The sequence below is a fragment of the Alosa alosa genome, chromosome 6, assembly GCF_017589495.1.
Source record: "Alosa alosa isolate M-15738 ecotype Scorff River chromosome 6, AALO_Geno_1.1, whole genome shotgun sequence".
Classification (NCBI taxonomy): Eukaryota; Metazoa; Chordata; class Actinopteri; order Clupeiformes; family Clupeidae; genus Alosa; species Alosa alosa.
The window spans coordinates 15,158,237-15,179,731 of NC_063194.1; the positions used below are offsets into that span (position 1 = coordinate 15,158,237).

Genomic DNA, 21,495 nt, shown 5'->3' on the forward strand with positions numbered 1-21,495 from the left:
TCACTAGAGCGACTGATGGGTTTGTAGTCGTTGGAATTACGATCTTACACAATGTTGTAATTCAATAGTTATGAAACAAACTGCAAATGTCTTTACATAAAAAAAAAATCTTTAAAATTGACAAACATCATATGGGTCATTCAAGGCACAAGTCAACCGGGACCAGAAAATAATTTCTTTTTCGCCATAGACTGCCGTTCAATTTTTTTTGAAAGATAGGTCCCATGGAGGCAAACGGAAGGGGCGGGACTTCACCACTCTATGGCAGATAAGTCCCACCCGTGAAGCAGTGACCGATTGGGCAGAATTTCACACTTCCTGCCGTTGAATATGATTGACGCAACACTCTGGCTAATCACTGTCTCCATTAGCTTGCCATCACTTTTCAGTTGCCTTCAGTGACCTCATTAGAGTTTCATTATAAATTGTGTAACTCATTCACATAGTTTGTTTTACATTCATTTTGTAAGGTACATCGGATTTTTTTCTGTGTAGGGGAGAACATTTTATTTAGAAGTATTGTGTGTAGCTCTGTTTTCTAACATAAGCTAGGTGGAAAGCTTGCTAGCGGTCTCCCCACAGCTAACGTTAGTGACTCGCCTAGCAAGATGTATATTCGACGCAAGTTTCAGGCGATGAACATCGTTGACCGCAATTTACAGGATTCTTTACAGTTTTTTGAAATGAGGACCTATGAGTGAATGCAGAGGGGAGACCAAGAGACTTCCTGTGAAATTAACCCTTAGAACCCGATTGACGCAAAGTGCGTCAAAAAACACACCCTTTCTTCTCTGTTACATTGCTCCGGACTGTTCATCACAATGAGATAAAACCTTTATGACAGAGAAGAAGTGGGGCTTTCCAAAGAGACTACGCACTTGTCTGTACGACCAAGTATGAAAATTAAAAGAAATCATGAAATTAAATAAAATTGCATCATATTTACAGTCTATATTTCTCTGCGTTCACCTGTGCACCCATTACTTTTGTTTGAATTACTCGCGAACCCGTGATCGCATAGATATGGCAAGCATATCAGATGAAAGAGGAGAAACAGGGCTATCCATTGGTATCATGGATATCGATCTTTCTGGCTTATAAAAACAGACGAAGTGACTGCAAAATATTAACGTCATGTACACAAACCAACACTGCACACCCATTACTCTCGTTTGAATTACTCGCGGACCCGTGATCGGATAGATATGCCACGTATGTCAGATGAAAGAGGAGACACAGAGCTATCATTTGATGCCAAATACATCCTTCTGGGTTATAAAACAGACGAAGTGACAGCAAAATAATAACTTTATATAGCTGGACTTACCCCCCTTTTTTTGACTGTTTTTGTGGCAAAGCATGTTTATAATCCAACGCTATTGTGTGTTTCTCTATGGCAAAACATGTTCATAATCCGGTTTTGAGATCCTAGCAAATTCCTGCATGGCATCCAATTCAAGGCTCACGTTGCATCCCAATTTGTTCAACAAAGAAACACCTTTTTTGCCTTTACTTTGTTCATGGCAATGCAGTAAAAAGTTGAGAATCATCATGAGTGCATACACCATAGTCACACATGCTAACAGGCAAACTTGGGTCAAGTCAGGTCAGATCAGTTCGTGTCACAGATATGGGCGCAGAATGGTCATTTTTCATCGCTAAATAAAAATGGCATTTATTTCCGTAAATCACACACCACATATTTCTGTAAATTGCTCAGCCCCAGAGTATCCCTCCAACATGGCAATTATATTGCCCGTTTCAGGACAGTCTGCCCTACACACACATGAAATGCATGTAGAGCTATGAGCTTGCTGTGGTGAGATACAGGTCATAATATAAGAATTTTTATAATATGATTTTTATATTTTAATTCTTTAAAAATCAAAATAAAATCAATGCTAGTACTAATACATGAAATGATCTGGATAGCCTAGACTCTGCTGAAAAAAACAATATATAATATGTGTGTGTGGCACTTACAATGACCAGAATAAATCCTTATGAATAAAGGTAGTGAAAATGCCCTAAAAACAGCTTAGGGTTCTAAGGGTTAACACAGTTCGTGGGTGCTACGGTAAGGATAAACTTGTTCCAAGTAGGCTATGCATTGATTAGAAAGTGCAGCTTCTCAACGTAGCCATCCTGTAAGTTCACTGATGTGTTATGATAACATTAGCCTATGTTATGGATGTGTTATAACGTCTTGGCTTCCCATTTTAAATCCTCAATTGTGTCAAAGACAATTCAGAACAATCTACTTGAAGCTAAATTTCAACTACCATTTAAAAATGAAATAGACACTGATTGATTCAGAAAAAAATTCTAGGACTCTTCAGTGTATCAGGAGGCAAATGTCAAGTGGATTTTTACTTCTGTATAGAAGGAAGGCTGTGACAGAAACAAACCGGTTGGTCAAACATATGCCAGAGCAGCAGTCATGGTATAATTTCTTAATGTATCCCAGAGGCAAGAATGTGTCTCCATAGGCTACTGAATTTGACATTGCTTATGGGGCATAATTAGTAGCTTAGAATAGGGCCTATTGGAAGGTTGTTGTTTCAAGATGTGGACATCAACAACTTGGCATTAATAGGCTACACTGCAAAAACTGCTTATCTAATACAGTCTAACCAAGTGTTATTAATCTTATATCAAGATCAGAAAATATAGTTGGTATTGTTTTCAGTATATAGAGACTTACCTAGTCAATATTTAGTGCTAAAGTGGAGATGCTCTTTTTTGAGGGCATGGCCATAGATAGCCTAGTCTTTGCAAGCAATATGTCTAACAAAAATATGCAAACTTATAATAATAATAATAATAATAATAATAATACATAAACCTTGTTTACTGTCTTGTCCAGTCTTAGGCCTACTACACCCCATTTGTGGCCTGTACTTTGAGATGGTGGTAAACAGGTCTTGATTTCTCAAAACTGATCAAACAACATAGCTTTTGTTTATGCCATTGCAGACAGTTCAATGTCATCATGTGTCTTATACATTCAACCTCACCAACTTTGGCAGGTGTGTTAGGCGCAATGTTCATTTTCAGGGGGGGGGGGGGTAATTTCAGAACTGCTTCACTAGAAAAAAATACCACCAGCCGTCACTGGTTTATAGTATCTAAGGCTCTGAGTACTCCAAAATATTTGCTCGTCAGTTACACGAAACTCAAATTTGTTTTTTATAAGTATATGATCATCTCGAGACTGCAAACAAACAAAACTGTGATGAGAAAAAATATTTATTTAATGTGTAAAAAAAAACAAGTCCTCTATTGTTGTCTATTGACCGTTTACAAAACTAAGGTAGATAGCATAGATATATATACTGACTAGATGTCGCCTTGACTACTGCTGTTCATTGGAACGAATGCGTCAATCGAGACGCCATCTTGCCGCGGTGATCCACTCCTCTATAATGCATTAACGTCAATCTGAGCAAAGATCTAACGAAAATAGAATCACCATAAATCGTCAAAATCTCCAGCAATTATCTAGTTTTTTGGGTTGCTCCAACTGACAGGCATGTATTTATGGTCGAGTCTAGAGAAAACTAAGCTTTTGACGATAATAAAGATACATTTTACCCGTCTAGCCCCATAGACTCCCATTCATTCTGCACTAGATAGCGGCGGCCCCTAGAGGAACAATGAGTGAACTGCAACCAGGTTCGATACAATGAAAGTAAACAGGCTCTCCATAGACAGGCTCTGGTTGAGGCCACATACCTCTCGTCTCGTTTACTCGTATAAGTTGTAATCTTACCAGAAGTTGCTGTAGGTCTGTAGAACATTTACTTCCGTGCTTTAACGTGGTCTGCTACTTCATACGCCAGTCGTTACTTTTTTAATCATGGGCCAATGCTATGGGCAAACGATATGTAGCTTAATTCACAAATGACAAAGCCATGAGAAAAGTGATTTTCTTACGTTACAACAACGAAACCGAGTTTGCCATCATTTGTGAGAAGTTCCCAAATTTGTCGCTAATCGCTAAAAAGGGTTTCTGTCACTGGGGATGGCCAAACGTCGCTAAATAGGTAACACTGACAATAAGGGAGAACTAGTTCAGAGCTTCAGATCCCCGCTACAAGATGGCGGCGGTGTTGACGCATGCAGAGAAGCCGAAGGCGACATCTAGTCAGTATATATATCTATGGCATACACCAGCTATTTCCTGTATTAACGGAAATGACGAACCAAATTAAACAAGTCTTTTACTGTGCATGAAGAAGTCTGACAGCGTTAGCTTGTCTAAACGGCTACGTTCGGCTGGTGAAATTTAACAGCAGCATACAACTTCATATGAAGACAGCACCGATAAAGGTACATTGAGTCGACCAGTTAAGGTATCCAAAGATTGAATCCCTGGTTTGTAATGTTTGTTTGTTGGGAAGCTAATGTTAGCTAACAGCCTCTTTAGCCTGTGCACCTGTCACCTCTCGATGCCTTAACAATAACAATCAATTTAACGTTAACTTTTGTAACTGTACAGTTTAGATTTCAATGCTTGAATGTTAGACTTGAATGTTAAATATTTACATTTTCACAGTAAACTGATGGCAATGGTTTCACGCTCCAGCTGTTTTAATGTGGGGCTGTGGGCAAGGTAACTTATTGTCCAGTATGGATACATAAAACTGGGAGCTATTTGTTAGCTAGCTAAAATCATTGACTGCCAGTTTGTTGTTAGTTTATTATTTGTCGACACGGTTTCATTGTCTGTCGTCCAGTGTTAGTTGTTGTTTCAGACTTAATGAGAAATGTATTGACGTTACTTGCGCAGCGACCGAGATATTCCCAAACCTGAACATACATGGTTCTGTTGACTACACAAGTGTCCCCTTTTGATTGATTTTGTGTGGTAATGTTGTCCGTCTCAGGTCGAATTGACAAAACCGTCTGGTCTAGAATGTTTACAGACATGGACTACGAGTTGGAGGAGGACAAACTGTGAGTGATGCTATATTCTGTATGGAGTAATTTGAATGGTTAATGAAGAACTCCTTGACCAATTACGTTTTGGTCTTCTTTCTAAAGTAAAGTTCAACAAATTCACCAACAATTTCATTAAACACATACAGGAATATCATACATGTATCTTTTCAAATTGAATGGTAAATGTATCATCTATTATTTTGATTCTATAAAATAAGGGTTATGGAAATTGAGGATGCATTGCTTACATCTCTCTTTTTTTTTTTCTCATGCAGTGGGATTCCAACAGTTCCAGGAACAGTTATTCTGCAGAAAGATGCACAGAACCTGATTGGGATCAGCATTGGTGGGGGTGCCCAATACTGTCCCTGTCTTTATATTGTACAGGTAATGGATCAAGACTTGATCCGCTGTTAGGCTACCAATCAAGAAATGTTACCTGTTAAGTTTGACTTGTCTCCCTAGATAGGAAGATGTCAATGTTTTGAGTTTTGTACAAAAACCGTAACCTCTAAATGATTCTGATATTCTCAGGTATTTGATAATACTCCTGCAGCTTTGGATGGAACATTAGCTGCTGGGGATGAGATCACTGGAGTCAATAGTAAAACGGTTAAGGGGAAGACCAAGGTGGAGGTGGCTAAAATGATTCAGGCTGTGCAGGTACTGTACTTGGGGTGGTACAGTGATATTCATTCTCCAAAACATCATAAAAAGTCCACCAGCTTTTTTACAATTGATTTATTAAACCTTTATTTTTCTTTTTTTTTAGGGTGAAGTCACAATCCACTATAACAAACTTCAAGCAGATCCAAAGCAAGGGAAGTCTCTTGATATAGGTAGGTTCATCTGCTTTACAGCATGCAAACTAGAGCTGAAGACTGCAGCCAAATCTCACCCATTTTCCAAAAACATTCTGTCAAATTGACTGATGATATTATATTGATTATTCTGTGTGTGTTATGCATTAGTGTTGAAGAAGGTGAAGCACCGACTAGTGGAAAATCTGAGCTCAGGTACAGCAGATGCCCTGGGCTTGAGCAGAGCCATCCTGTGCAACGGTGAGAACCAGCCATTCTTCCTCTAACATTCCTAGTGTACATCAAAGGAACCATTTATTCCCCTCTTAACAATCCATTCAGATCTTTTTTTTAATCGGTTGTAAATAACTGAATGAATATTATGTAAAAGTTCCTGCTTTTAACCTTTCTGGTAAAGCAGTGGTGCTATGAATTTCTTTGGTATACTTGCAGATGGATTGGTGAAAAGACTAGAGGAGCTTGAGAAAACTGCAGAGCTCTACAAAGGTAACTTTGTTTTTCTTGCTTTATTAAGACCTGTTAGAAGAATATAACCCCCCTGACTAATCAATAATATGTGGCACGCCTTCTGATATCTAATCGGAGGCGAAAGATTAGAATTTCAGCTGTTCGCTGTCTGATCAGTGCCCTCCTCCTCTTGCACAGGACTGATGGAGCACACCAAGCGGCTACTCAGAGCTTTTTTTGAGCTCTCTCAAACTCACAGAGGTAAGGGGGTCCAAGTTTTGCTCTTGTTTTACTGGGTGTGGTTAGTAAGACTGGTGAAAACAGACCCATATTTACAGCATTTAGTCTTTTATTGTGGTTAATATAATCCTAATGAAATCTGGGTTGATCACCAATAGGCTGACTGAACTAGGCCAGTAGTTGCCCTAGTTGGGCTTTAGTCCAATCCATTGATAAGAGAAAATTAAATGCATTCATGAAAATGTAGGTAAATCAAATCTGTGTGCATTTCTGTATGCTGTGTTTTGACAATTTAAAATGAATAGCTTCCTGAATGAATAATTGCATTATGTCCAATGCAAATTGAGAGTTGATTCACCCCCCCCTAGTGAATCAATTGCCTATTTAACTTTTTAAAGTTGTATGGAAACCCAGCTACTTCGGGCCTTCAGCCAAGGATCTGTGTGTAGGGCTACAAACATTACATTTAGCGTTGACATGACATTGCATTTAGCGTTGACCAATTCGTCGATGGGGCTAATGGAAGTTGACAGCTGGGGCATGTCAGCATGTAATACTTGAACTTCAGCTATGTAAGCAACCTCATTGTTGTCTGATTGTTTTAATTCCCATCTCCTTGTTCTGGATGTGTCCACCAGCCTTTGGGGACGTCTTCTCTGTGATTGGTGTGCGGGAACCCCAGGCTGCTGCGAGCGAGGCCTTTGTGAAGTTTGCCGAGGCGCACCGTAACATCGAAAAATATGGCATCCAGTTGCTGAAGACCATCAAACCAGTTAGGAGATGTCACACTCTTCATTCACATATTCTTCTACACGCTACTAAAGATTGTTGAAAGTTTAGAAACATCACTGAATTGAATCCTCTCTCTCTTTTGTGCAGATGCTTCACGATCTGAACACCTACCTGCATAAGGCCATCCCTGACACCAAGCTTACCATACGCAAGTACCTGGATGTCAAGTTTGAGTACCTGGTAAAACAAAAACAGCAGTTTCTCACCATATTAGCTATATCAATAAGTAATTTCCAAGGCCATATGTATATTTTGCTCTGATAAAGGCATAATCTGTACATTCAAATAACATTTGACATCATGATTTCTCTTGGTGTTGTCTAGGCTGCGTTTGTGCTGATATACCAAATGTGTTTCCCCCCCTAGTCCTACTGTCTGAAAGTGAAGGAGATGGATGATGAAGAGTACAGCTGTATTGTAAGAGTCCTTTTTTGATTCAATTTAAAGTACTCAAATGTTGTATTGGTAATGCTGTTGAGGACCACCAACACATTTAGGGGCATGTTTTGAACTATGGTGAACCGTACAAAAAATACCATACAGTTATTCATTGCACTGTAAAGCATTGTACATTGTCTCATTAATATTACAGTCAACTACTTTATTTCCATTATATGTTATGAAGCATAGGTGTTTCATGATATGTGTGTGTCTCTCTCTCTTGTGTGTGCTTTCTTTCTTTCTTTCTTTCTTTCTTTCTTTCTTTCTTTCTCTTTCTCGTCCTCTTCCTCTCTCTCTTCCTCTCTCTCTCTGTTTATGTGTGTAACCTCCACCAGGCCCTGGGAGAGCCCATGTACAGAGTGAGCACGGGGAACTATGAGTACCGGCTGGTCTTGCGCTGTCGCCAGGAGGCACGGGCCCGCTTTGCCAAGATGAGGAAAGACGTGCTGGAGAAGATTGAACTGCTGGACCAGAAACATGGTCTGTACTGTGTGGCACTAAATGTTCAGTCTTTCTGGCTAACTTTCTTCTCATTATCTCTGTGTTTTTTCCTTACTCTCGTCTTCCCCTTACTTCCCCTTAATCTCTCCATTTATCTGGCCCCATCTCCCTCTGCGTTTCCAGTTGTTGCTTCTATCCTTTAGTCCTGTTATTACTCTCTGTTGATTTAATTTATTTCTGTCAGCAAATCCCCTAGATCACACATACTGTAGATTGTAATGACATGGGTCTACTCAATGTATGTAACTATAAAGAATAATCTGCACAGTGCACACCAATCGCCAAGCAAATAGATTCTTTTAATCTGTGATGTTTTGGGGCAAGCCCGCATGCAAGCGCGTCTGAGAAAGAGTTTGCCCCAAAATGTCACTGATTAAAAGAATACATTTGCTTGGGAGCGATTGGTGTGCAGACTTTTCTTTACAGTTCCTTCTTTTTTTTTGGCCCATCACCCAGTTTAGACTTCTTGGATGTGCGTGCTTGCTGGACTTTTATCTACTCAATGTGTTCTCTCTCTCCCTCCCCCTTCTTTCTTTCTGTCTATATCTAGATCTATCTCTTTCTCATTTTGTTCACTATACTCTCTTTTTTGTTCTCTAGTCCAGGACATTGTATTCCAGCTGCAGCGCTTCGTCTCAGGCATGTCTCGTTACTATGATGAGTGCTACGCAGTGCTGAAGGAGGCTGATGTCTTTCCCATCGAGGTGGACCTCTCTCGCACCATGATCAACTATGGCAGCCAGTCGCAGGCATACACGGACGAGGAGGAGGAAGAGGAAGAAGAAGCTGGAGACAAGAGCTCCGCCCAGCAGACAGAGAATGGGGCTGAGAAGTTGATAGATGATGAATGACTGAATGAATGAATGAATGACAGTAAATGAATGGTCATACAGTTACACTCAGAGGCATCAAACAACCCTTCCCTCCCTGATAGCTGCTGTTCTTTCATCCTATTGTATTTACCAATCTTGAAGATATCTTACTTTCCACAGATTGTGTGGGCATTATGTGACTAACATTTGCAGAATCTTACAGTGCAGATTCTTGACTACTGTCTATGACAGCACATCTTCATCTCAATATCTCAGATCTACTGTTGTATCAGAGCCCCAAAGCTTTTTATGTTCATTAAGCGTTGTTTGTTGTAAAGGAGTGGTTAACATTAATTTGTTCTGAGTGAATGGGGGCGCTTGATGCCTCTGTTGGAATTGTATTTTGGGTGCCTTTGACATTAGTGTTTCACAATACTTTCAAACCCAATCCAAACATGTGTGCATGAAAGTAGTTTTTATGAAGGTACAATTAAAAGCAGAAATGTGTATATATTTACAGGTTCCTTTAAAGAAGGCAAAAGGCATTCCGATGAAAAGAAAATTGATTTTGCTCATTGAAATAAGCTCTTGAATAAGAATTCAAGCACTTTTAAGTTAGAAAAATGTTGGACACCTTACACTGTTACTCAAAGACTGGTGCCACATAATTAAATCAGTTTGCTAAACTGGATCTAACTGGATCTTGAATGGCACAATGTGTGATTCAATTCCGGTAAAATGTGGACATCAAAATACACTTCTTCCATCTGTGCTGCAGAAGCACTATGTTGGTTGGCTATGATTGTTTTGTCCAAGTTGGTATTTTTTCCCCCATACAATATTTACAGCTTGATATTTTACAAAAGTCTGTTGCTCATTCCACATCACTGGCAACATCTGCAGTCATCAAGAAACACTACACTGCACCAAAATAGTGTCAGTCCCCTGACAACCCATCCCATATTCTCACTGAGGTGTTTGAGCCCAGGGGCCATTTAAAAAAAAAAAAAAAAAAAGATTTACATTATATTTTCCTTATATGTTGTTTACCTTTATCTCAGATCATGTAACTGTCTGGTCATGTCTCATGTAGTGTCTTTGTGCCTGGGAGATACAATAACAATTAAGAAATGTTTTTCTGCAAACATAATGCCAAATATATGGCAGTTAATTTTCAAAGAGTGTGTTTGTTCTATAAAGGGTCAATTATGTGGAGTAAAAATGTTGCCCTTTTCCACTAAGCACTACATTGCAAGATGGCCAATGCCTGTAACTAGATTGCACACTGATAATCAAGGGACCTATTTATCTTATTTATTTTCCAATGTTGTTTTTTTATTATTGAAGAAAATTCTAAACTAATCTTTTCTATTGCATCTTTATCGCTTTATTGTGCTCTTTATCATTGTTTTGCCCGTAATGTATTGTGGTTTCTTTCCACCTTATGAGTTTTTGTTGTAATCGTTTTAGTTTTGAGTTTCATCAATATAAAAGGTTTGCGGGTTCTTTTATGTGGGTGGTAAAAATTGTGTGTGAAGATGTGGATGTTTGATTTATATGCAAATATATAGTGTGCGTGTATTAAAAGTGTCTATAAAATCGTTTTGTGTTTAGAAGAAACGTTTCACTGCACTGATTAATTTTTCAACTTAGCCTACAGTTAGACTATGGAACATATTTGGTTTTATATTGTATCCATCAGCGAAGCTAAAGAAGACATGAGACTTAACTTTCCCTGTTCAGTCCAGTTATTAAATTAAGGCTACAGGCCTTCTAATTTAAAATGTATGTATAGTGATACATTATTTGAAGGGAAGCAATGATGGACCTTTTTCACAGCAGTCATTTTGACATGAAATAGTATGGCATGTCCATTGTTCAGATTTCTGCTCATCTAATGTTGAATGTCAGAATTTTTGATATTCAAAAACGTATCTTAATGGTACAGCTTAATTGCGCATCTATCGTATAGGCTAGACATTAAATATTTAAGACCACCAGATGGCGCCATAGATCAGTGGTAGTGCCGACAGCTTTCTCTGTATGACGTTTTCCGGTCCAACGTATGGGAAGAGAGGGTTACATGACGTCACAAACCAGCTGATTTGAGTCGTTACCTGTTAGTCTTGTCATTCGACATATATACAATCCAGCCCCTTTTTCCACTATCCCCGCCCCAGTGGCCTAATGGATAAGGCACTGGCCTCCTAAGCCAGGGATTGTGGGTTCGAGTCCCATCTGGGGTGAAACATTTTTCACTATGATTGAAACAAATAGCACTATGCAAGCACAGTTGGTTGTCTTGTTATATCGGAATCTGAAAAAAAATGTCCTCGTAGAGAATTCCCAGAATTCACATAGATCGCTGACAACCAATTGGAATACGTCCTAATCTGTTCAACCAATAAACACCTTTCCCTCTCCACAAGCTAACAACTTTCATTTCCCGAAGTCTCAGTCTTGGTTCTCCTTTTACCACAAACTTCAGGCTACCGGGGTCTGTTCCGTCGAAGACATGGGTGTAGAAAAACAGTTATTAATAACTTATCTAGTGTTAGTGACAATAACTTTCGTCGCAGCAGAAAGTAAGTGGAACGTAACACGAGTGGCCTTTGATGATAACAAACTTAATCCGTTTAAGGTTGTTCACTTGCCATTAGCTATATCGATTTAAAGGTCACAATGTCTCTCTAAGTGACCTTTCAAAACCAGCAAACAGGGCGCTACAAATCTGGGCAATCTATGCAGCCAATTTACTCTATGAAGTAGCACCGATCTGATGCAGTCTGTTGTCTCCTACAGCTGAGCAAACGTAGCCTACTAGATTGCTTTGTTTTTGAACATTTTAGGACTACGATTGGCCACCGCCTACTGGGATGCTACCCATAAAGCTGTACTCTTGAAAGACGGAGTGTTGGAGAAAGAAGGAGATGCTTATGGATTTTTCAACGACTCGCTTTCCAACACCGGCTGGGGAGTTCTGGAGCTACGAGCAGGTTATGGAAAGACCCAAGAAAGGGACGATGTCACCTATTTTCTCGCAGGATACCTAGAAGGTTTCCTCACAGCTGAGTAAGCGTTTCTCTCTTAGAACGCAAAATAGCCTAGGCTACCGCTAAGTCGTCCCCTAAATGTTTGTTTGCTTTAACAGGAAGATGTATGATAACTACAACAATCTGTACCCCCAGCTGATCAAAGACTCAAAGACGCTGATGGTTGTGAAGGATTTCATGAAGTCAGTTTCATTTGTTTCCCCATTTCATACTAAAATCTTCAAATGAAAGCACAGCATTATCAAGCTGTCTATAATACAATTATGGTATCTGTGTGCTCCAGTAAGCAAGACAATTGGACCAGGCAACAGGTTAAACTGAACAAGGCTGATCCAATCTGGCAGCATGCGGGCTTCTTAGTGGCTCAGACAGATGGCCTTCAAGCAGGGGTTGCCCATTGGGCCAAAAGCCAAGGGAAAACTGTAAGTGGTAATCGATAGAGTGGATATTGTTCTCATTACTATTTTCTATTTAGTTATTTTTTGTGTGCTTGTTATTTGACCACTTAGTTGGACAATGAATTAGCAATATGAAAAGTACTAACATTACATTTCAGTTGCCATTGAGACTAATGAGAATGCGTCTGAGGGTCTCTCACAAATAGCTCTTGATCTGTCTTCTGCCTTCCTCCACAGCCGTTGTCATTGTTTGCAGTGCAGTTCCTGAATGCAGTAGGAGACCTGTTGGACCTGATCCCTGCCCTGGTGCATGGACCAAAACTGTCTCTTGGAGATTACAGACAGCCACCCATGGGTCACTGCTCTGCTCTGATTAAGGTCAGCATCATAGTCTCTCTTTCTAATTCATAACAGCATGTTCAGAGTGATTGTGTCAATGGTGATATGGTCTGTTTTTGTTTTTTTGTGCACACACCTTTAGTCTTTAATGAGGCTCATGAGACTCACTATATTTCAGTTTGTTTCTGAGTTTTTGTTTCGTTAAGCTTGAGAATAACTGTATGTGTGTTTCTGATCACACACACTGTCTGTCCTTGCCCTGTCTTCTTCAGATGCTGCCAGGCTTTGAGAACCTCCTGTTTGCCCACTCCAGCTGGTACACGTATGCTGCCACACTGCGTATCTACAAACACTGGGACTTCAACGTGCAAGAGGCATCGACAGCCACCGGCAAGATGTCCTTCAGCAGCTACCCTGGTGTGTAAATCATCTTAGGACTGGCAGGCAAAAACATGGCCCATAACACAACCGCAACAACAATCAGTATCAGCTGCCTGTCTGTTAAATGATGCATGGTAATGGATCAGACTGGTTGAGTGGGCCTGGAGTAGAATGGAGGGTGCAGGACAAATGAGGACTCACTAATGGATGGAGGATGGATTGTCGGTTTTGAGTATTTCGCTGTGAAAAAGGCCGCCAAGTATTAAACTGAACGATTGGTCTGTCTGGTTTAATGATTCATGAGTAGACAGAGACAAGTCTGAATGTTTCAGGAATAGTTTTGTATAATGTTGTCCATCCATTCTCTTACACACACACACACACACACACACACACACCACAGGTTTCCTGGTGTCTCTGGATGACTTTTACCTCCTGGGCAGTGGCCTGATCATGACTCAGACCACCAACAATGTGTTCAACGCCACCCTGTTCTCGCTGATTAAACCCAACACCCTGTTTGCCTGGCAGAGGGTGCGGCTGGCCCACGCCCTGGCCCACACTGGCGAGGAATGGGCAACGCTCTTCTCCAAACACAACTCCGGTGAGAACTATCGACGCTTTTAGCCCCTTGCTTTGTCAAGCCTGTTGTGTGAACAGCAAGCAGCTGTTGAATTCTCATAGGGTTTTTGCACTGACCCCCCCCCCTTGTTTTGTCCCTCTCTTCCTTGTTGCTCCCTGCCCTCCCCTTGCCCCTTTCTCCTCTCCTCCAGGCACCTACAATAACCAGTACATGATAGTGGACACGAGTAAAGTGACCCTTGGGGAGCAGATTGAGGACTGGGCCCTGACAGTGGTCGAACAGATCCCCGGCCTGGTGGAGTACTCAGACCAGACCCAGGCCTTGCGCCGAGGTCAGTGGCTAAGCCATCAACAAATCACATGCCACCACATTACACTTCCTTAAAATGGTTGTTGATGAAATACTGTTTTCATTGCCTATTTGCTTCAGACCACAGAACTGTTCTGTCTCTTTGCCATGCTCACACATCGAGATTAGAAGTTATGTTTGATCGGTTTGAACTGGACGTTCAAATAGTGCAGTGGAGGTTTAAGTGGAGACGCGACACATGGAGAGGAGAATTTTCGTTTTAATGTGTCTATGGTCATGAGTCTCATGACTGGTGTAAAGGTGTGGTGTACCATATTGATTGTCTCCAATTGGCATTGGTTTGTGCAGGTTATTGGCCCTCCTATAATGTGCCCTTCCATGCTGAGGTCTATGCACGCAGTGGCTACAAGGAGATGTGGGAGAAGCACGGGGCGGACTTCTCTTATGACCTCTGCCCCAGAGCCAAGATCTTCCGCCGGGACCAGGCCGGCGTGACTGACCTGGACTCTCTGAAGCACATCATGAGATACAATGGTGCCTGGCTCCCCTTGTATATTTATCATAGCTCATTTATGTAAACTGTTTGCCAGTTGGCTTTGTACGTTTCCCTTTATGCAGCGGCTTCCCTATTTTTATCTCAAGCTGTTCTCTTGTAATGTGAAGCCATTGCTCTTTGTTCTCTTTTCCATAGCATGGGGTTTTGTCATCACTCTTGTGTGCTGCGTAGCTTTTATACTCTGTACTCTTTTATACTGTTTGAGTGGCTTGAGATTACCACTCAGCCACAGCAACTAATCATGTTGCATACAAAAAAGCCATATTAAGGTCTGTCATATGGATTTTCCCCCAGATTATAAAAATGACCCTTACTCTAAGGGCAATCCATGCAAGACCATCTGCTGCCGCAATGACTTGCAAGAGTTGAAACCCTCACCAGGAGGATGCTATGATACCAAGGCAAGACTTCCTTAATTCTAGCCATCTACTGCTCTCCCTTCCCTTGTATTGCTCTCCCTTCCCCTTTGCATTGACAAACTACATGCTATTCTCTCTCTCTCTCTCTCTCTCTTCCTGTTTACTCTTTTCAGGTGACTGACTTTGGCCGGGCTAAGAAGTTAATTGCGGAGGCGGTGAACGGGCCCACCACACAGGGCGGGCTCCCTCCCTTCTCATGGGACCGCTTCAACAGCACCATGCACCAGGGCCTGCCCCCCGTCTACAACTTCACCTTCGTCACCATGCAGCCTGTGCTCTTCACACCCTGATCAGGCCGGGGACAGGCAGGCAGGTCCACGTGCATGTGCCAGGGTGGGGTTGGATGGGTGCTGGGGCCGCCAGGGGAGCTCAGGGAGGAGAAGGAAACGAATCGTGAATCAAAAAGCCATAGGAGGAAGCATATTGAAATTTCTTTTCATCTTTTAAAGGCCAACCAATTGATTGTGTGTGTGTGTGCGTGCGCATGCGTGCTGGCAAACCTGTGTTTGTGTTTGGGTATATGTGTTTTGTCCAGGACTAGTTGATTGTCAGTTGGGAGTGCTGCAGTTTGACAGCAGGAAGCACCACTGTGCATGACCTCTGTGTCTTTGACTAGAGATTATAGATGATTATTGACGATAGATTATATTTTATAATGCTTTAATTAGTCCAATGTCTTGGTTTCTAAGTGGGTGCTTCTATGATACAACCACTTGACATTTTGCACCTTTTTTATTTTATGATGGTTAAATAAATATGAAGAAGAATGTTGTGTCTTCTACCCTGACTTTTTCTATACAATATGCAGCCTACATATCCACAATGAACCTAATGTAAGTCATTCAGGAAGCTATCTTCTGATTTGTGACAAAGCTTTTTGGACAGCTCACTCTAAAATCATCTTCAGAGTGAAACCTGACAACATTTGCAAAGTTTTTATCAAGAGCGCTTTTAAACATCCATTAATATATTATCACCTATCCTTTTGTTTTCCCATCATATTTACCTTCAGTAAATTGACAGTGTGTTAAACTCTAGTAAGCTGAAGGCCTTTAGTTCCAGACACCATTTGCACCTCAAATACAAAGGTATTGCATGTCCAGGCTTGATGTATTGAGACACACTGTATGTTTTATGTGGTTGGAAACACAGTCCACTTCACCAGTGTAATGAATGAGTCAGCATTCACATGTGCGTCTTAGCTGCGGAGTTACATCTCTGGGATGCTTGAGGAATAGCCTGCAGCAAAACAACAAACTGTTGAACCCAAGCAACAACTTCACAGCACAATAATGAAATGAACTGTGAAGCCAATCAAACTTTCATCCACACAAAATCCGATGACCCACTTTCTCTAGGATGTTACCTCTGCAGTCAAGACATTGAAGACTGAGATGGTGTGTCGTACTTCTTACTGTACACCAGTGGTTCTCAAAGTGTGGGGAATATAGACATGACCGGTGGGCGCAATCAACCGGAGGAAATTGGGTTTTTTTGCCTATCTTTAATTATGCATTTTCTTTTTTTCTTACAAAATAGCCACACACAGACATAGGGATCATAAACAGACTGACGTATGAATTAAAAATAACATTTGACCCAGTGGACAGAGACAGGAAATGTAACGTGGAGCCGAGATGCGGAAAAAATATTTTAACGTTACCATTTTGCCGGGTTGATGGAGTCAATTGGGGCTTGAAAATATGAGAAAGTTTGAGAACCACTGCTGTACACTCAGACTTCTAATTAAGCCGAAGTGATATGTGGATATAATTAATAGCCATAACGATTCAGCAGTTGCAGTATTCAGGGTTTGAGCCCTAGGCTTTGTTGGTCTCGTTTATCAGTGTATTGCCACTAAGCCACTGATTTATCTTGGATTGTGTCCACATAATCCCTGGCTAATTCGACCACTGCTCAGATGTATTGGCCTCTTGCTGTCAGCGCCCCCTCTGCCCGGGGCCTACCCCCTCCGTTCTGTCTTCCCTCCAGGGACCCTGTGGATGATTCACTCTTTCCTCTGGTAGAGAAGAACCAGAAGTGAAACAGGCCTGCCTGCACCTCTCACCCCTCACACCTCTACCCTCCTCTCTTTCTGTCTCTCTTTTTCTGTCACTTGTTCACTCTTTCAATTTCAGAGTGCACAGGTTAGCCCAGGAGGCACAGAGTATAGAGCTAACAAAAGAGTGTCTCTAGGTAAAGTCGGTGGCTGTGAAGGGACAGCCATGGCGGCTCAGAAGTCATGTTCCCCTGGCACCAAATGGGACTCCCTTCTCGATAGATGTATGACGCTGGATATGTCCACCGCTGGTGAGTTCTGCCAATATGCCATGTTTTGACCTATAGTTTTCATATAATGAATATCACTGCTGTCATGCGGTCATAGGATCTTAGTACTGTCATGTTTGCAGTGAACAATGATAGAAATGGGATAGAGACATAGTGTGCTGTAGATCTTGAGCATAACAGATCATGATTAACTGGTTAGTGAGGTTCGTTCGGCATACTGTATAATGGCAGTGACATTATCTGGAATGTGGAGTACTTTATGTTATCTTTAATGAATGGTAATGTGTGTCTTGCTGAACATAGGTAGCTCACCTGTTCTGCGCCAGAGCACCGTGGCACCCCCCGAGTACACACCTGTGATCAGTGTGTCTGTGTGGATATGTGCGGCTGTGGTCATGAGTGGATCCATCTTGGTGGTGCTGTTTTTCATCTTCTATCGACGGCATGTTGGCCATTCTCACAGCACAGGTGAGAGCTAAAGCATGTATGTGGTTACATAGAAGGACTGGGCACTCAGTGACCTTTGTGAAGTTCATTGGTGGGCCTGTCATTATGATTCTAGTCATTTAAATCACCCTTCTTTTTCTGTCTGTCGTTATTTCTTTTTCTCACTAGCTCTCTCACTTTCTGTCAATGTCACCTCCTCTCTCTGTGTCTACCTCTCACACTCTGTCACTCACTCTCTCAGTATGACATAGAGGATCCTAAACCCCCCACCACCACCACCTCCTCTCTTATCTATCTTATGATTCTTTGTGGCCCCTCCCGCTCACACATTTCTAAAGTTTCTGTTCTCTCTGAGGGTAGTCCTAAGGGATGCCGTCAACCACATGATCTCTTTTTGCAGAGCTTGCACACATCCGTTAGATGTTTGTGTACTTTTGTCTTTATGGACTGACAGTCAAACCCTACAGGCTAACTATGACTATTTGTAGCCAAGGCTATTCTGCATGATTCCTTGTTTGATAGTATTGTGTGTATGTGTCAGTGTTATTGTGCACTTGTGCGTTTGTCAATGGTAATCTTGCCTATTTTGCATACTTGGACATACGCACATACAGAGTTTGCATGCATCAGCACTTTTCTCTATTTCTGAGAGCATGTGTTATTGTGGGTGTGTGAAATTCTGGAGGGTCCTTCAACACAGAGAGATGTCATGGTGGTAAGTGGCTGCCCTCACATGCCCTTGTCTGTTGTGCTCTAGAATACACACACCCTGCATTCTGATCCTACACCAAGCTCCTTCCCTAAGCATTGCTCCAGGTTAGGAGTGCACAGTGGACCACTGTTCACTAAGTAGGCAAATGGATTGGTAAAATGCAGACAAAGAGGGCTAACAACAAACTTTTAAAACCGCACAGTTACAACTTGCTGACTGCAATATGTAACATAATTTGCAAGCTCATGCATTCTATTAAATTAGGGATGTTGAAGACTGCAAATATATCACATAGTTGCCAAGTAACTGTGCATTGTGCTTTGTGTAAGATTTAGTCTTAAGGGCAGCATCCTAAAAATGATCCACTTTTGTGTTTGCTTGTGTTGTAGTTGATAAGGAGGCCCAGCCTTCTGACCCCGTTGCCATACCAGCCCCAGAGGGACCTCCAGCTGTGGTGGTGGTGAACGGGGACCCCTACCAGTCTTCCTCTTCCTGCTCCCATCAGAACGGAGGCCTGGGGGGACACTGCCAGCAGGAGGGCATCTGGAGGGGGAGTGGCGGGTGGAGCAGCGCGCACATGTGCAACGGCCGGACGGAAGGAGGTATCCCACTTCCTGCCACTGAGCTTGGGGGTGCCGCTCTGGTGACAACCAAAACTGTGCAGTACTCTTACTGAAGGTGGGGTGGTATGACAGGAGTATGGCCACTAATAAGGAGGCTTTGGGGACTGAGAAATGTGTGTGTGTGTGTGTGTGTGTGTGGGGGCACTGAGCATTTATTTAGTATTGCTTATCAACGGTGTTGCTGCCATCTCACAAACATATAACACTTGTTCATTATGTGTCATATTTCTGTCTCTTATTTACAGTTAACTTTTTGTAGTTTATACTTTGCCTAAAATATCTGTTATGGATGCACACAACTGTGTTTGTGTGTTTATACATACTTAATTTAAAAACAATGTATAAATAAAATATCTTTCCACAAAATTATGTGAAATGTATAATAGCATGCAGATATATTTTTAATATCATGTGGAAATGATGTATCATCTGTTTCGGGGGGGGGGAGGCATTTGGAAAAAACAAGAACTTGACTTATAGCCGCATTGATATTTCATGTAAATTTATATGCAAAATATATAATATCACAAAACCCATATATATTTCATACATTCACATTTAGGAAAACATTAGCTACGGCAGGAACACAATCAACACTTAATAGGCTAGCTTATGAAAATGGAGTTCTTGAAACATGCTGATATGCCTTGTTATATTATGAATTAACTGAAATAAGAACAGCAACACAACATAAAGATGCAGTCATTTTGGTAAAAACAATTATTCATCCACCTGCAAGACATGAGACAAATGACAATTTAATTATCATTATGTCAACATTATATAGAGCTGCTTGGAGGTATGCACAGCTGTAAATCAGTAATCATAACTCAGAATCCTGTTGCATAACGTAAAGTGCTGTACTACAATAGTGACTTAAAGGGATCCTATGCAGTTTTGCCCATTTCTTTGCTGTTTTCTAGCTTTTTGCTCGCAGTTTTTTTTACAAAGCTCCCCCTACAGCTTCAGAGTATATATTTTACAACACTACTCTCTCGGCCAGTGTGCCGTTTCCTCTTTCCCAGTTTCTCTGACAACGGTTTACTGGCTTTCTCCTTCTTTTCACCAGCTCTGCCATGTCGAATGACTGAGAAACTCCATCGCTACCTTGTTCTAGCCGGTGCCTGGCGTGTATGTGTGTAGTGCCTTAAAGCAATTCATTACATCGCGAGACCGTTTCTGACTCTGAGGCCGGCGGCTCGCTGGAACAACGGTGCAAGGCTGGTTTTTCCGCTCACAGACATTTAGGGGGAAGCGAGACGGCCACCATTCAACCTGGGAAAAGTCATATAACCATTCCAATGACTCCGAAGCTGTTAAGTTAAGGAAAATTAAGTTAAAAATACTGCATAGTTCCCCTTTAAACCAATTAAAAAAACACAGAAAAAGCACAGAAACTCCACAATAACGCACTGGTATGCAAACCAGCATCATCTCTCACAAAAACTACTCAGTCAACCACGAAAGCTCCTCACAGAAAGCTACATCTATCAGCCATCCACCAACTTGCTGGTGTTCCTGGCTGAAAGCATCCATTAAGCAGGGGCGATTCTAGACCTAGAGCTTTGCTGGGGCACAGGCCCCCAACTCCCAATACATAAAAAAAATAAATAAATAACTGTGCGCGCAATATGAAATAAATGGCTAGCCTGATTTGGACCATCACATACTGTATCTCCGCTAGGTCACAGACATCCTCCTCCATACTCTGAATAGTTTTATGTCTAGCCCCCATCATGTCCTCATCCGTTTCTTGCCTGTCTCTCTCCTCCTCCTCCTCCTGCCTGGTATTGGACTGCCCAGCCTGTGCTCTTTCTTCCCTCTCTTCTCCCTCTCTTTGACCTTCTTCTCCTCCTCCCTCTCCTCCTCCAGCACTCTCTCCCTCAATTTTTGTAGCAGCCACTATCCAGCAACATCCAAACACATAGGCATAAGTAGGCCTATACTCACTGCATGAATAGTACACTGCATAATAGGCTTTCCTACTAACACAAGGGAAGCTTATTTTTGGTCAAAATTCAGATATACTTCCCTCCCATCCCAAGATATACTTCCCTCCTTTAGACATCCTGGCAATACTGCAGTTCTTTGTAGCTTAAATAGCCTACTAAAACCTTCATACTGACTTTTGGTGATAATTTGCAAATGTAGCCTATAATAATCTACACAGATGGCTACTCTGATTCTGTGTATATTATTATAGGCTACATTTGCAAATGCAGCAAACTTATTTAAGTTTGCCATTAAACCAATGATCAAATCACAGCACTGGCTATTATTACCAGCATAAATCTTAATGTTACCGTAGAATTTTCTGATGTCCATCTCTGAATAGTTATCAGAAGGCTATGTTTAGTTTTACAGTGGGACAGCTTCACAAACAGTATA

The 21,495-nt window shown here is 41.5% G+C and overlaps 2 protein-coding genes and 1 non-coding gene across 4 annotated transcripts; all 3 read left to right on the forward strand.

The window, feature by feature from the left end:
• Nucleotides 1-4,185: 4,185 nt before the first annotated feature.
• Nucleotides 4,186-10,599, forward strand: pick1 (protein interacting with prkca 1). Of its 2 annotated transcripts, none has more exons than XM_048246208.1 (13): nucleotides 4,186-4,355; nucleotides 4,890-4,959; nucleotides 5,220-5,331; nucleotides 5,479-5,607; nucleotides 5,717-5,783; nucleotides 5,916-6,005; nucleotides 6,198-6,251; nucleotides 6,411-6,473; nucleotides 7,091-7,224; nucleotides 7,332-7,424; nucleotides 7,611-7,661; nucleotides 8,021-8,165; nucleotides 8,787-10,599. In XM_048246208.1, the coding sequence occupies exons 2-13, from the start codon at nucleotides 4,919-4,921 to the stop codon at nucleotides 9,035-9,037; spliced, it is 1,230 nt and encodes a 409-aa protein (XP_048102165.1). In that variant the 5' UTR covers nucleotides 4,186-4,355; nucleotides 4,890-4,918; the 3' UTR covers nucleotides 9,038-10,599. The 2 variants fall into 2 exon arrangements, with proteins under 2 accessions (XP_048102165.1, XP_048102164.1); XM_048246207.1 differs by having other exon boundaries at nucleotides 4,188-4,332.
• Nucleotides 10,600-11,171: 572 nt separating this feature from the next.
• On the forward strand, nucleotides 11,172-11,244 carry trnar-ccu. Its single transcript has one exon. It is a non-coding gene; the product is annotated as a tRNA-Arg (tRNA).
• Nucleotides 11,183-15,803, forward strand: plbd1a (phospholipase B domain containing 1a). Its single transcript, XM_048246201.1, has 11 exons — nucleotides 11,183-11,583; nucleotides 11,848-12,070; nucleotides 12,150-12,233; nucleotides 12,335-12,473; nucleotides 12,687-12,827; nucleotides 13,061-13,205; nucleotides 13,573-13,773; nucleotides 13,943-14,083; nucleotides 14,410-14,595; nucleotides 14,912-15,018; nucleotides 15,150-15,803. The coding sequence occupies exons 1-11, from the start codon at nucleotides 11,514-11,516 to the stop codon at nucleotides 15,324-15,326; spliced, it is 1,614 nt and encodes a 537-aa protein (XP_048102158.1). The 5' UTR covers nucleotides 11,183-11,513; the 3' UTR covers nucleotides 15,327-15,803.
• Nucleotides 15,804-21,495: the final 5,692 nt, after the last annotated feature.

Bases quoted from the DNA above. Each gene is read 5' to 3' on its own strand.
- pick1 (XM_048246208.1), top strand. From the start codon at position 4,919: ATGTTTACAGACATGGACTACGAGTTGGAGGAGGACAAACT. The intron at 6,474-7,090 runs GTAAGGGGGTCC...TGTGTCCACCAG, and splicing joins GCTCTCTCAAACTCACAGAG to CCTTTGGGGACGTCTTCTCT. The intron at 7,225-7,331 runs GTTAGGAGATGT...TCTTTTGTGCAG, and splicing joins TGCTGAAGACCATCAAACCA to ATGCTTCACGATCTGAACAC.
- plbd1a (XM_048246201.1), top strand. From the start codon at position 11,514: ATGGGTGTAGAAAAACAGTTATTAATAACTTATCTAGTGTTAGTGACA. The intron at 12,474-12,686 runs GTAAGTGGTAAT...CTTCCTCCACAG, and splicing joins CCAAAAGCCAAGGGAAAACT to CCGTTGTCATTGTTTGCAGT. The intron at 13,774-13,942 runs GTGAGAACTATC...CCTCTCCTCCAG, and splicing joins CTTCTCCAAACACAACTCCG to GCACCTACAATAACCAGTAC.